At 41.4% G+C, this 14,710-nt stretch overlaps 1 protein-coding gene across 2 annotated transcripts in view; it reads left to right on the forward strand.

Annotated features, from left to right (window-relative positions):
* CALCR (calcitonin receptor) overlaps positions 1–14,710 on the forward strand; it is a 148,996-nt gene that overhangs the window by 68,596 nt on the left and 65,690 nt on the right. For both annotated transcript variants that reach the window (XM_035129172.3, XM_088654192.1), the window contains exons 2-3: positions 5,149–5,236; positions 12,405–12,558. In XM_035129172.3, the coding sequence (XP_034985063.1) occupies positions 5,189–5,236; positions 12,405–12,558 (202 nt within the window). In that variant the 5' untranslated portion in view covers positions 5,149–5,188. The remainder of the gene's footprint in view (positions 1–5,148; positions 5,237–12,404; positions 12,559–14,710) is intronic.

The raw sequence follows: 14,710 nt of genomic DNA on the forward strand, positions 1-14,710 counted from the left end.
CAGGCTAGTTTGCACAGGCTAAACCCAGAAATTTCCATGTTTGGCACAGTTCAAGAGAACTGCTGCAGCATGTATTTTTCCCTTCAGTTTCCCAATTTTTTTTATATAAATTATACCATTTATCAGTTTCTAACATTCATTAACTCAGTTATGGGTGCCCTTACCCCAAATCTGTAGCAAAAATTTTAATATAGGAGCTAATCTTACAGGGGTAATGACACTGAAACACTATTTTGAGCATGCTTTCTTTTGACTATCCTGAGATAATTTTCATTGTAGATTTATCCCAAATTTTACCCCTTTCAGTCACCTATGGCACCCCCATGTCACTTCTTCCAGCATTCTTTTAGGATTTGTAAATTGCCAGAATCTTTGCCAATATAATACCTTCCAGAAGTTTTGAGCTACAACTCCCACCATGACCTGGTGCCTAAGGCTGATTATTGTTGTCGTCTGAAGCAGCTAAAGGCCAGTTTGGTGAAGAGTGATTTTTAGGACTGTGATGCTAGTATCAATCCCTGTTTGGATAGCCCGATGTGAATACAAATGTTTCACTCCCGCCCCTACCAGTACTATGTTCACTTCCATGGAGAAAGTGGTGGCTGGAGGAATAGCGATGGTGATCTGATGTGCTAAGTGCTCCTGGCCAGTCAGCAGCCATGTGTCTCATGACCCATGAGCTTTCATGCTTCTGCTACTGCTTCATCATGTCTGCCACTAACAAGCACCAGGTCCCATAGACCTCAATTCCTGCTCAAGGGTTGGGGTGGGTGATATTTATTTCTCAGCATTCCATGTCATCAGCTATCTCTGGATGGGGAATCTGCAGCCTTCCAGATGTTGGTAGACTCCAACTCCCATCATCCCTGTTCATGGACCATGCTGGCTAGGGCTGATGGGAACTGAAGTCCAACAACATCTGGAGAGTAACAGGTTCCCCAACCCTGCTCTACATCAGGCATTGGCAAACTCCGGCCCTCCAGGTGTTTGGGGCTACAATTCCCACCATTCCTGACCACTGGTCCTGTTAGCTAGGGATGATGAGAATTGTAGTCCCAAACATCTGGAGTTTGCCTATTGCCTGCTCTGCATCTTCTTCTGAAGTAAACGAGAGATCCAAAACATACAGGAACTCTGTGTGCACATCGCTGAATACACCTGACTGAATATACCTGCCTCACTGCTGCAAATATATATATATATAAGTATTTGACAAGTAGTAGCTAGGGACACATCTGTTCAAAGTTAAGCACTTTTAAAATAAAATAAAAATCCCCATTGATTTCTCTGGATGTGTTATGCAGGTGCTTTAAGCTGTCTCACAAATCATGGAGGCTTAGATGTGCTTCACTTTGGCTGGATCATTCCCCCAGAACAGGTTATAAAAAGTGTTATGAAATATTATTGTGATTTAATTTAATAGTGTCCTTAAAGGCTTAGTAACTGAACATTAACTGTTATAAAAATTAAGTATGTGGAACATACTGCTTTAAAGACATAAAAACGCGCATTACTAGATTATTTTATTGCACCAGTGATCTTAAAGAGCATGCAGCACAGATTTATTTATTTTTAAGAACAAAGCAGGGGTAGGGGTAGGAAGCAGCCTGCCTTAACTTGTGAGCCAATAAAAACGTATTTGGTTTCAAGATTATTCAGGTTGCAATCCTAACTACAGTTACTAAGGAGTAATCTACATCCAGCCGAAGAAATGGATGGGACTATGGCAGGCATCCCCAAACTGCGGCCCTCCATATGTTTTGGCCTACAACTCCCATGATCCCTAGCTAACAGGACCAGTGGTCAGGGATGATGGGAATTGTAGTCCAAAACATCTGGAGGGCCGAAGTTTGGGGATGCCTGGACTATGCTGTCATCACTGACAAACTACACAAACAATCTCATCTTAACAACATTAATGCATACATTAGGAACTGCAAGGGGGTGTATTTAATCCTAGAAATGGGGATGATTTTCATTTGGACCACAGAACATGGAGAAGGGAAGCTTTACCTTTCCCAATCTAGTCACCGTTGTGACAAAAATCAGCCCAGTGGTCCCGCAGCTCCCTAGGCTTGTGGTGGGATGGATTTTATGATGCTTGCAGTTGGGATGTGAAGGGTTAAATGTCCCCTCTCTGCATGCCATGATGAATAGTAACCCTGCCTCTTGCACACTTGGTATTACATTATACTTATTTTTTTTATTAAAAAAACCAAATGCACAGGACTTTGGCTATCCGATTACATGTTTGGAGTGGGAAAATTTGTGGAAAATTAATATGAAATTTACATCGAGTCAGAACATAAGAGAAAACATGTTTAAGATGAACCACAGATGGTACCTCACACCTTCCAGATTATCCAAAATGTATAAGAACATCGCAAATGTCTGCTGGAGGTGTAGGGGAAATGATGGAAACCTATTTCATATGTGGTGGACTTGTGATAATATTAAGAAATTCTGGGACAAAGTTCATGATGAAATCCAAAAAATCTTGGGAAGGAATATTCCAAAAAGACCAGAGATTTTCTTATTAAGTATCACTTTTCAGAAAGATATTCCAATACAATTAAGAGAAGTCCTTCTATATTCCTTAGCAGCGGCTCGCATGGTTATTGCCAAAAAATGGAAAGAGAAAGAAGCCCCCAAAATTACAGAGTGGCAGAATAAACTTCAGGAATTTGCCGAAATGGCACAGTTAACAAACAGTTTGAGAGGAAAGGTTAAAGAAGAATTCGTTAAAAAATAGGATAGGTACAAGAAATACATCAAAAAATATAGTGAGAATAAAATTTCTATGACAGCGTTCGAGTAAATTGGAAAGGACATAGTTTGAATTTGCAGAAATTGGGATGTTTAAAGCAATATGAGTGTGAAATGACAGATAAAAATAGAGATAGCATTGATTGTGTATACACTCGACAATAAAAGAAAAAAAAGGTATGCTGATGGAGATAACAGGAAGTCCAAAGCTACATTTTTTTTTCTTTTTTCTGTTTTCCTTTGTTTCTGGCTGTTGTTGTTTTTTTTCCTGTTGATGTTTATCTGCTTTTTGTAATTGCGTGAGTTATTGTATGGAAAGTGTAAAATTGTATATGTTTGGTGAAGAAAATAAATAAATATTATTACCAAAAAAAAAAAAAACCAAATGTAGTTGCAAGTTACGCATTTAGGATAACTTTGTAACTTGCATATTTTCCTCTCGCTTTAAAGTCAGGTGTTTGGTGGTACAATAAATGAGAAGCCACACTTAAAGCAATGTACAATGCAAACTCAGAATTGTATATTAGGGCAGCAGAAAGATCTGCATAATACCTCCACTAATAATGGGTTTCGTGGCTACTGGAAACTGTATGGTACCCAAGTTAGCCCACAGGGTGCAACCCACAGAATATTCATGTCTCTGGGAGCTATGCAGTCTTTGAGCTTCTCCGATTAAACTTGGGAAAATCCTTGAGCAAAAGTTGTACAGACCTTTTTTATACCCTTTCTAAGCCCTCCCTCTCCTATAGCCATAAGTCTGCAGAAAGCGGTTGGGATTGGGACTGTTTCTGGTCGCATGGGTGATAGAGGAGGATTCACAGAAAGTATATAAACTTTGGTAGGGTGGAGTCAGATACGTTCCCTGGGTACTGTGGCTTTCCCTGTTTTGGAATCAGCCCTGTGGGCCAATAGTTCAGTTTTAAAGATCCCCTTTCGTAGCATTTTCATTGCTGTGCCTGCGCTATGATGTTTCGAACTAGGATAAGAGAGATTATTTTTTATTAGTGTGCAATTTGCCTAGTTGCTTGAGTAAAGGCTCTCCCTCATTGAACATGCAAATCTCATGCTGAAAATAGAAAGCCATGATAATTCAGCTCAACGCTAGCTTAAATGGGATTTTACACTCTGTGCTTCACTGACATATTTAGCAAATTACATATTATGAAGAAAAAATAATGGGAAAACTTTTAAGGTGCCATATTTGGACAGCTTTCTTAGCACCTATATTGCCATTTTTTAAAACATGCACACACATTCAGGCTACGTGTGGACATTATGCTAAACCATAGTTTAGTGTGACAATACCAACCCACAGAGACCCCTGGGTTTGTGCACTTCTCCTCCTCTGGCGCTGCTGGGAGGAGGAGTTTAGAATCTACTGCTTCCAGTTTAGATTAATGGTGGGTTGTTGCATCATCTGAAAGCAACAACAAACTGTGGTTAATCACTAAGGTTTTTTTTTAAAAAAATAATCAACTTCAGACCATAGGTTATGAAGTCGGCATGTTTAAACAAGCCATTATTAGCACACTTTAGAGTTCAGTTTAACCACTGTTTAGCATGCAATATCAGGCAGAAGCAAAGGCTTCTGTTCTCCCCTCACAGCTGTGCTGAAGGAAGACAACAGGAGGGAGAATGCAGGTCTGAAGCTTTCTGCAGCACATTTTCATCACACTCATAGTTTAGTGCAGGGGTAGAAAAGCCATGACTCATGGGCATGCCACTTGCAATGGAACACCCCAAACGGGATGCATCCTTCTCATGCCCTTGGCTTGCGAAAATACCTCTTCTTTCTCTGGTGTATCTGTAGGTTTCCTGCTTTCTCAGCACTAATACCTCCTAGCTGTGATGCACTGGAGGTAAAAGAGGCAACTTTGCACCGTAAGCTGAGACTTCTCTCCCTATAGCAGTGCTGGGCTGGAAGGACAGCTACGGTCTCCTTGTTTGTACAGTGGTGCCTCACAAGACGAATTTAATTCGTTCCACGAGTCAATTCGTTTTGTGAAAAATTCGTCTTGCGAATCGCGGTTTCCCATAGGAATGCATTGAAATTTCTTTTTAGCCCATAAGAACGCATTAATTAAATTTCAATGCATTCCTATGGGAAACCGCGATTCGCAAGATGAATTTTTCGCAAAACGAATTCATCTTGCGAAAAATTCGTCTTGCAGGGCATTCGTCTTGCGAGGTACCACTGTATATGCATGTGTGGTGTATCTTTGGTGAGTGTGTTGCATGCTGGCCAATCCTCAACGTGGCAGTTGGGATGAAAAGGGTTAGCCACCCCTGGTAACACCTGAATATGCACACTGTGTTTAATGAGGGTGTTGTCTTGATAAATAAAATCTAATGGTAGCGGTTGTTGTTTTTTCCAATTCCCAGTAGGGCCTGGGGAGATACGTTGCTCCAGAAAGGATCTGCAATGGATAATAAAAGCAAGGGTTGCTTCTTACTGATTATTCTACTAAATGTAAGTAAAAGCAAACCGCGTAACAAAATTACTTCTATTTGCATAATAAAAACTAACAGAAGGCTTTTAGAATTGCATGTATATTGCTGTGCAATGGATTGATACTGTTTGCATTGTGCTAGTTCACTTTGTTTTAAAACCGGGCTAACCAGTTCAAATGACTATGAACAGAAGTGATCAGGGGTCTTCTGGGTTATTGTTGTTTTTACCTTTCTTGGGAAATACTTGTAAGGCAATGGTGTGGTTCACTTGGGGAATAACCACCATGGCTCAGTGCAGAGCTTCTGCCTTGAAAGCAAAAGGTCCCAGGTTCAGCCAGTTATCAATGCAGAGGCACCAGCTTCCGAAAGAGAAAATGCAGGAGGCAGTGTCAGGTCCCCAAGTCCCGATGTCTCGACGACATGCACATGTTGTCAGGAAGTTGGAGGAGTCGGTGTCAGAGCTGATGTGGCAGCAGCACTCAGTGGCCAGCAGAGTCTCGTCCTCCTGCCACCAGCAAAGGGCTGCTTACCTGCTCCTTCTCCTCCGTGGGAGGAGGAGGAGGAGGAGGAGGAGGAGGAGGCCACTGAAGCCGCACCGTGCTTGGCTCTGCACTCAGCCTCCTCCACCCCCTTATTTTGGGGACATGGGCGCCCCAAAAGGGCTCAGCCCCCATGAGTTAGCACCTCTGTATCTGTGTTTGAATACAGCAATGGTGGCATGAGTGACAGCTGAGTGATTGTGTAAGCCTAACCATGTCTACTCAGAGGTTAAGTGTTGTTGAAATTCAGTGGGGCTTACCCCCAAGTGAGTGAGGTTAGGATTACAACCTTAAATTCACGAACCCCTCTTCCTTAAGGAAAGGCAAGAGCATACGTTGCTTGTGGAAAGTCTTGGGTTCAATCCCTGATATTTTCAGATAGGGCAGGAAAAGAACCCCTAGCTGAAATTTAGACTCAGTTGCTTAATCATATATATGAGTGACAGGACTGAAGTGACATTGGGACATAAAATGAGTCTGAAAAGGTGGTTGGTTGGTTGGTTTTAGCAGACCTGATTAAAAGTAGTTATTCAGTAGTGCAACAGCCTCATTCATTCTTAGCTTGCTTTTTCCATGGACAAATTGCAAAGTAATATAATTATGCTTCAGACTGGTAGTAGAGAACCAGATAAAGTGCAGTGCAATTTTAAATAGCTAGCAATAATTGGTTAGAATTACTTGCAAAATATAATTCACATTTGTCAGGTAGCGCTTGTTGGACCTGCATGGGATCTGTTTTCACTGCAGTAAAATTAACTAAACTATATATATATATATATATATATATATATATATATATATATATATATATATCAGCTGCATAGTGTTAAAACTAAGTAATCTTGATTTTTTTAAAAAAGGAAGACAGTATTGTTACGAAGGTTGTGCACCAGCCCCAATCTCTGCCGAACGGTAACAGGCTCCATTGAGCTCAGTGAGGCTTACTCCCTAGTAAATGTGAGGAAGATTGCCCTGTGGTGCAGGAATTTTAATAGTGTTTTGTTTTAATATGTCTATTGAGTAGTTTAAAATCTTTATCCTTCTTTTAAAAATTGACAGTGACCATCATAGCTGTAGGGTTCTCTAATAGGACTGCTATACTCTTAATATATTCACACATGTTCAGTACCTTTCTGCTGAGATAAGTTTCTTTTGAGTGGGGAAAATACTTGTTTTTATTTACTAAACTGTGTGGAGACACATAGAAGAACAGAAGGTTAGCATGTAATCCATTTGTCAGAGCCAGTGGCGGAGCAAGCTGATCGGGCACCTGGGGCGGCACGCATGCCCTGCGCCCAAGGGTGGGGCCAGCCGCCTGCAGGGCAGGGGGAGCTGGGGCAGGACACTCGTCAGGCCTCCGAGGAGTCTGCCTGCCTCCTCCCACTCAGCCGCCTTACAGCTGAGGGGGAGGCAGCGGGTGGACCGTTTAGGGCAGCACAGAGCCTGCGGGTGCCCAAGCCACCACATCACTTCCAGGAGAGATGTGTGGCTCAGGTGCGCTGCAGGCCCTGTGGTGAGTGCCACCCGGCATTTTGTCACCCCCCAGTGGTGACACCCAGGGTGCACCACCCCCTCCTTCCTCTGCTCCTGGTCAGAGCTGGACTCCCCCTTTTTTTTGGCGGGGACTGGGCTCCTTGTGGCATTTTCTATATACTGTACAGTGGTACCTCGACTTATGAAGGCGATCCATTCCGCGGCGCTCTTTGGAAGTTGAATTCTTCATAAGTCGAAGCGTCCATTTTGCGCATGCGCAAAGCACGATTTTGCAGGCACAGCAAAAATACTTCCAGTTTAGCGGACTTCGGAAGTCGAAACCTTCGGAAGTCGAGGCATTTGTAAGTCGAGGTACCACTGTATTTGCAAATGTTCTGCTCTCACTGCCTGAATCCCAGGCATGGTGGAGTGAAAATCCCCACTCCTGTGTTGTATCGTATACTAGCAGAAACAGAAACTCTTGACTTGACATTCAGGATTCATTGACTATTCATTCCTGCTGAATATTATGGGGTGGAAGAGGGAGTAGTTACAAGATGCACAAAATGTACCAAGCTGCAATTTGTATTTGAGATTTGCCTTCTGTTTGACATTAAGAGTTTTTTCTTCTGCTTTGCTCTGTTATTTTAAAAGGATTGGAAGGAAAACTCACCTGATATGTGGCATCTGCTTTAAAGGTCACAAAAAAATGATATTCCATATTATGCTTGCATTATTGATGGAGGCGCCTTTTCGAATGGTTGCCCATCGCCTGAAGTATTTTTTTTAGGGGGGGACGTTTCTTTTCCCAGGATTTGTATTTGATATTTTCATCATCCAAAGAATTAGTCATAAAGACCATGCCCCGCATTGGGCAATAGATTCCTGCATTGTATGGGTTTGGACTAGATGACCCTCATGGCCCCTTCCAATTGTACGATTCTATTACCTTTTGCTGTTGATTGTTAGTTATGAATTATTCTGAGAGTATACAATATAGCAAGTCTTAATATTAATTCGCGCGTGGGGGGGGGGCGGTTGCTCCAATCTAAAAGATGCTCTTGCCATCTTTTAGGTATAAAGCGGTTGCCAGCATTCAAAGAAATCTGGTTTTTTACTCTATAGTAATGCACCTTTTATAACAATCCTTTAATGCGTGGTGGCTTGGTGGTCGTATGTATGACGTCATTTACTTGTACTTTTAGGAGTGACATCATATGTACGGCTGCTAAACTGCCACATGGGACGTCATTTAATCTGTTCTCTTCAGGAAGATTATAGCTGACCCTTTTCATCACATAATTATTATTTTTTACAGTTTTGAAGCTGTGAATCATTTATTTTTAATAAATAATAATTGTCTATATGCTCAAGGTATTCTTCCACTTTCTTACATGTGGTAACATCATTCACTCCTCTATTGAAAATATTGCCCTGGGTGGTCATTATTTCAGGGAGTAATTAATATGTTCATGTCCAACATTATATGCAGTGACTGGCATTCAAAGAACTGTACACCCAGAGTGGTATTTGTCTTTCAAATATACTAGCACTCGAAACTGAAGAAACTCTCGAGGGTATGGCTATGGCATGGGTATCTGCTATTCAAAGAAAATGTAAACAAACAAACAAAATCAACTGGCCATGCCACGCTTCAAGCAGTTCTTTGGATCTCAGTAATGATACAGTATTTTATCCAACCTGACCTTAAAATGGGTATAGTTTTCTTTTGGGGGGGGGGAACAGTACAAGATACAGAAGATGTGAATATGTATGTTGAAGCTATGCACTTTACTTTGGACATGAGGCCGTAACACTACTTTCTTCTCTTTCAAACTAATGCAAGGAATGTTCCTCCTACTGCATGTATGTCATCCCAAATAATGAACAGAGAGTGGAAATGCCAGAATGCCATATACTTCAACTTATTCCAGAAATACACTGTATTAAAACCAATCTCAGATACTGATTTTTTTGGTCGCTAGTCACTCAAAAATTAAATGGATAGTGACCTTTGACAGGGTCTTTCCTGTTTTGGCTCCCCAAACTTTGAAAAGCAAATCTGCCTGGCATAACTTTGATGTGTTTTAGTGACAGGTAAAATCCTTATTTGTTCAGGCCTTTTGGGTGTTGAGTTTGCCTAGGTTTTGCTCTGCACTGGCGAGTCTGTTTTATGCTTGCATTTTCATAAAGTATTGTGGTGTTTTATGATTTATGGTGGTGTTTAACTGTTGACTGATTTCCTGAATGAATGAATAGCATTTATTCAAAATCCATAATAAAAGAAAGCTGAAACACTTATTACCTACATAGGTTTCTCTAGGCTTTGAATAAATATTATGAGTGCTGAATGTAAGACTGGAAATACAACAGTTAATTTGATTCCATTTCATGTTTCAATTCCCAAGAAATTATTGTGGTCATCTAAAAGTTTTTAGACAAACTGAATACAGAGTATATCTTCTTTTTGGGGGAAAAACTGATATTTTATTCTATAAGTGTTAATGCTTCCTCCTTGCACAACTGCAAACCTCTGTTTAAATCATTAAATGTTTTATAAAACCGCAGAGGTGAAGTGAATGGCTTATGAAAGAGGCAGATAACCTTATTTCCAAGACTCCTCATGGGAGAGCTCATGGGAGAGTTTAAGCCAAGACTAATATAATTAAAGAGAAATATTTTAACACTGGCAGTAGATTCACCTGCTCATTTTTGTTTCAAAAAAGGCAAGTGCCCAAAATATAAAAGTAAACATTAAAATCACCTGATCTTTCATAGGCTATTTTCAATGTGCATTTGGCATTCGGTCCTTGAACCACTGCCACTGAGGAAAGCACATAAATTTTGACAATATTTTTAAACCCAAAACATGCTTTGTTCAAAACAGAAGAAGATGGCTGAAACAGACAAGTCAGCAGGGAATGATTGTGTCCACTGAGTTAAGATGTGCTCAGATGTGTGGACAAGATGTCCTAATGTTAGGGAAAGAAAGGGAATGACAGGAATAACTTGGCACTTCAACAGACCAATCCTAGGTACCGTGTGTTTACTTGGTTGGAAGTAAGTCCCTCTGATTTGAATGGGACTTCTTCTCTGGTAAATTGGCCTAGGATTGCAGCCTGAGAGCATGAAATACCTTGATGCATTCAGTAAAAACATTTCATTTAAAACAAATGCATCCTGTGTATTTCAGGAGAGTAAGATAATTCTCGTGTGCAGAGCGTTGCACACATGAATCTACTTCTTCCACTGAATTTAATGGGATCTGTGGATTGAAATGGGACATTATGAAAATATGAATGAATGAATGAAAATATATACTTTTCAATTCCGGGTGCCTAACTCTTCACTGGTTATAAGTCACGGTGCTTGCTATACTTTCTTGGTCCTGACAGCAGAAGACCATTTCCAGTCAAGCCCTCTTTAGCTAGTACTGCTGCCAACCTCTCATTTTCCCTTGATCATCGGCCTTGAAGACCAAGGGAATGGGTGGCCAGTGTGGCTGAAATATGACTGCCTGCCGGTCTGAAAGTATCCTCCTTAGTCAGGAATAGGGAAGCTGTGGTCATTCAGGTGTTGCTGGGCTGCAACTACCGTCCCCCTGATCATGGGGCATGCTGGCTGGGGTTGATGGGAGTGGAGTCCAACAACATCTGGAGATCTATAGTTAGGTCTGCCTTGTGTAATTTCAATTTACCTTTCTAGCACTGTCCAGCACAAATTATATTAAGCACAGCCAACGGAGTGGAGAAAAAAAAAACCCTTCTACCTTATGCCAGCATTTAGCTAATTACGGTACACTTTGTGGAAACTCATAAAGGCTTGCAGGCTGTTTGAGCTCTTTATCATTGCAATGAACTGTATCAGGTCCTCTAGCAATCGAATGGCAAGAGTCTTTGCCTCTTCTCTACCTACACAGTATCAGAAGAAAAGAGGGAGGGCTTAGGTTTGGGGTGTTAGCAGAATGGCTGGAATAAAGGTGATGGAGTCCAAAGAGAAAAGAAAGTGATAATAAACTTTAGGGAGGTAAACTGAACAAAACAGTACTGCACTTAATATGAGGAGAAATAAGGCAGAGAAACGGGATTCAGGCTTACACAGGAGAAAAAATGCCTTCAGAAGCACTCTTCCCTCCAGCTCCTCCAGCTGTCAAATCTCAACTGCCATCCTCGCTGACAGCTAACTCCCAATTGTCTAGAACCTCCAGTCAATCAGAGTCTGCCTTGACCAATAACAGAATTAACCCCTTAAGTCACATATGGAAAGGTCCCTGCTATCTCACTTCCAGCCCCTTCTCAACAGCAGGTGACTCATTCCATAAGGGCTAGGGTCCCTTAAGTTGTCAAATCCAATGGTGTGCTTGCCGACAATTTAATTGCGTACCAGTGGACTTTAAATCATAGCAGTTTTAATTAAATGTAACACACACGGTGCAAATTCATTGTATGGACAGGAAGTGAAAGCAGAATTACACAGGAGGTTGTCCTCTCACAAAACCTCAAAGTAGTAACACCTTCATTGTGTAATACACTGTATGCCTTGGAGATGTGTTCTTTAGCCTTGGGTCGCAAAATGTTGCTAGACTGCTGCTCTCATCATCCCTAACCATTGACTAGCCTGGCTGTAGCTGATATGAGTTAGACTCAAACAACATCTGGGGACCCGAGGTTGAAGAACACTGTCTTCGAGAATATGAAAACTGGTAATTTAGATAGCTCAGTCACTGATGTGAGGGAAATACCTAATGGCGACATTTAAATGTGTGAACTCAATTTTTGCCAATGGGAAGATTTGGAGGCTCACAGAGGGCTTCTCCGTCGTCGTCCCCCCCCCCAAAAAAATGTGTTTGCAGTATGGAATTGTGTGTGTGAAATTCACTATGCCTTACCATTCCATTCAGCTGTAGTTGCCACGCAGATTGCTTCCCCATAGGTAGAAGCAATAAAAACTCCCATAATCAAAGCAAGCAGTCCTTTGCAGAGCCATATTTAATCCTGTGTTTTGTATGTCCTGGAGGGAAGGTACTACATGTTTTTGCAAGCAAAACATCAAAATCTCCATAGCAACATTTAAGTATGCAATGAGATAAAAGTAAGAATGATGGGCACCTCATGTTTTTGATGTTGCTCTCCTGGTTTTACTCGCAACCATTAACAGATTTTCCTCTTTGCACAGAGAATGGTTCCAAGTCTCTCTTCTACTGTAAGTTATACTGATCCCACATTAGAGCCTATAGCAACTGAACATTCAGCAATACGCCAGAAGATAGTAGATTCCCAATTTAAATGCTATGAGAGGATGAACAGACAGCCTCCTTACAAGAAAAAAGGTAAGGAAAAGAGAGGCGCTTTAAGATTACTTTAATGCATTTCTGAAATACTACTGAAAAAACAGATACATAACCTGTGCAAATACCCACAAATGCAAATGGATATATCAGCTTCCGAAATGGGGGGGGGGGAAGCAAGGTTTGCAATACCTTCACTACTACTTCTTCTTCTTTGGCGATCACTTGTAGCCAAGTAAGATTGTCTTCCATAAACACGGTTTTAACAATGAGTCCATAAGTGACTATGGAGGCCAATTCTGGATCCACACGTCCTTCCACAGTGGGGACATGGTTTCTGGGCGGGAGTTGATCACGGTGTGGATTTGCCAAGCGTGCCTTCCTCTTAGCATGTTTCTCCCTTGTGTCCTGAGTTTGAGTGTCTTCAAAGCCCATGACACCTTTGGTAAAGGCTGTTCTCCAACTGGAGCGCTCGCAGGCCAGTGTTTCCCAGTTGTCAGTGTTTATAGTACATTTTTTAAGATTTGCAATAGCTTCCCTACAACACCTCCAAGAACTTAATTTTGGAACTGAGCTGGGTACATCCAGTGAAGCATGATGTCTTCAAAACAGGCTTATTGACAAAACCAAGTTGTCTGCTGGCTCTTGCTTCTCCACTAGCCTTTTAAGGAGTTGACATCATTAGTTCACCATGCTTTACAGAGAACGTAGGTGGCAAACTTGCCAGATCATTACAGTGGTGCCTCGACTTACGAATTTAATCCGTTCCGAAGGCGCCTTCGTAGGTCGAAAAATTCGTAAGTCGAAAAGCGCTATTGGAAACACGATTTCCCATAGGAATGCATTGGAAATGGAAAATTCGTAAGTCGAAAAATCCCTATCTAAAACCGCTGCGGGTTTTTTACGGATGTCGAGACATTTGTAAGCGCGCGGCCATTTGCCCCATTCGTAAGTCGAAAAATTCAGTTGTCGAGTCGTTCATAAGTCGAGGTACCACTGTACATTTCTGTGTTTTCTGTGTGTTTTTCCCCTCAGACCTGAGTTGTGGGAGGGTCTTTTTTTAAAAAAAGAAAGAAAATGCAACTGCAGCACTTAACCTTCCTGAGGGTGGACATGCAACGTTTGGGCAGGAATTAAAGGAATACTGTGCCTTTAATTAGAAGCTTCCTCTTAGCAAGTTTTAACCCCACTCAGCAGATTGCAACACTAAAATTAAATGCCTCAGCATCTTTAAGGGATAGCAGCCAATCTGCTTCAGGCAACATCTGGCTATGCCTCAGGGGAAAACTGCATTTCTGATTATTCTGAGGCGTGTGGAAAAAAAAGCAACCGCAAGAAGTGTGCTGTCTTTGGGCAGGTTAATTGTGCACATATGCCATAAAAGAAGGCCTTTGAGCTTGACCATGTCAGTCATATCCCCGCTCTCACACTAAGGGCTTGATTGACAGCAAGTAAGTTTCTTAGAAGTAAATACCCCTGAATATAAGGGACAAGTTTCCATTGGTATGTGTAGAATAGAGATACTAGCCTTACAAGGCAGTGGTGTAATTCCCCTCACAGAGCTACCATTCTCACTGTTGTTGAACAATCAATCCCTCTTTCAAAGCAACTCTGAGAATTTTAGCTGTGGGAGGAGAATAGGGGTCCCCCAAGAACTCTCAGTATCCTCAACATCCCCAAACTTCAGCCCTCCAGATGTTTTGGACTACAATTCCCATCTTCCCCAACCACTGGTTCTGTTAGCTTTGGATCATGGGAGTTGTAGGCCAAAACATCTGGAGGGCCGCAGTTTGGGGGTGCCGGCTCAACATCCTCAGGGTGTTTTGGGGGGATGGCCATTATAATTTTTAATAATGATAATTTATTATTTATACCCCACCCATCCGGCTGGGTTTGATACTGTTTTAGATGCTCAGTGCATTTTGAGCCAGAGAATTAATTCTGTATAACTAGAAGTGACCATTTAGTTTTATTACATCGCTGTCAATTTCAAATGCCACAGTCAAGACTGCATTGCATAAAACTAAACTGAAGAGACTTCTCTGGATAGGGGGGAAAAGAGTCAGAAAAACAGTGATTACTTTAATGAGACAAATAACAGGGGAATAACAAATAAGAAGATAATTCCTTCCCAAAATAACATTATATAGAAATAAACTTTCATAAAACAAGAATAATATCGGGGGGGGGACAC

Source organism: Zootoca vivipara, chromosome 11 (assembly GCF_965207765.1).
Source record: "Zootoca vivipara chromosome 11, rZooViv2.hap1.1, whole genome shotgun sequence".
Lineage (NCBI taxonomy): Eukaryota > Metazoa > Chordata > Lepidosauria > Squamata > Lacertidae > Zootoca > Zootoca vivipara.